This window comes from Oryzias melastigma, linkage group LG22 (genome assembly GCF_002922805.2).
Source record: "Oryzias melastigma strain HK-1 linkage group LG22, ASM292280v2, whole genome shotgun sequence".
Taxonomy (NCBI): domain Eukaryota; kingdom Metazoa; phylum Chordata; class Actinopteri; order Beloniformes; family Adrianichthyidae; genus Oryzias; species Oryzias melastigma.
In genome coordinates, this window is record NC_050533.1 from 628,354 (window position 1) to 628,959 (window position 606).

The 606-nt window shown below is 70.6% G+C and overlaps 1 protein-coding gene across 1 annotated transcript in view; it reads left to right on the forward strand.

Annotated features, from left to right (window-relative positions):
* The first annotated feature begins 78 nt into the window (after positions 1–78).
* Positions 79–606, forward strand: part of galnt16 (UDP-N-acetyl-alpha-D-galactosamine:polypeptide N-acetylgalactosaminyltransferase 16) — an 18,898-nt gene continuing 18,370 nt past the window's right edge. Inside the window, exon 1 of the mRNA XM_024270192.2 lies at positions 79–447. Coding sequence (XP_024125960.1) covers positions 247–447 — 201 coding nt within the window. The 5' untranslated portion in view covers positions 79–246. The remainder of the gene's footprint in view (positions 448–606) is intronic.

Consider the following 606-nt stretch of genomic DNA (forward strand, 5'->3'; position numbering starts at 1 on the left):
AGGAGGAGGGAGCCCATCCCTAAGCTCCTCCCCCTCCGCTCTTCTGGATGCAGAGACCCCCCCTCCCTCCGGCGGACGGTCATCAGTGCGCGTGAGAGCGGGGGGGTGGAGTGACCCGGCGCTAGGACCGCGGCTCGAGCGGCGCGTAAATCCCGGCGGCGCGGCGCGGCTCGGCGCGGTGCGGCTCGTTCCCGCGCGGCTCGAGCGCATCACCGGCGGACGGCCCGTCCTCCGTATGGGCTCAGCATGCGCAGGATTCGCGCCAACGCCATCGCGATCCTGACGGTCGCGTGGATCCTGGGGACCTTCTATTACCTGTGGCAGGACAACAAGCCGCAGTCGACGCCGGAGGGCGCGTGGCAGCGCGGCAGGGGCCACGCGCAGAAACCGGGGGCCGCACCGGGACGCCTGGAGATCCACCCGATCGACGGGACCATCCCTCTGATAGTGAGTGGGGGTGCATGTTGATGTGCGCGCGCGCGTGTGTGCGAAAGGTGGTGGGCTGCTGTCACGGCGGGAGGATGTTTTGACGCGCGCGCCGCGTGAGCCCCGCGGATCTGCAGCCGGATCTGCCCCCCCCCCGGGACCTCAAGTACCCTGAGAGGC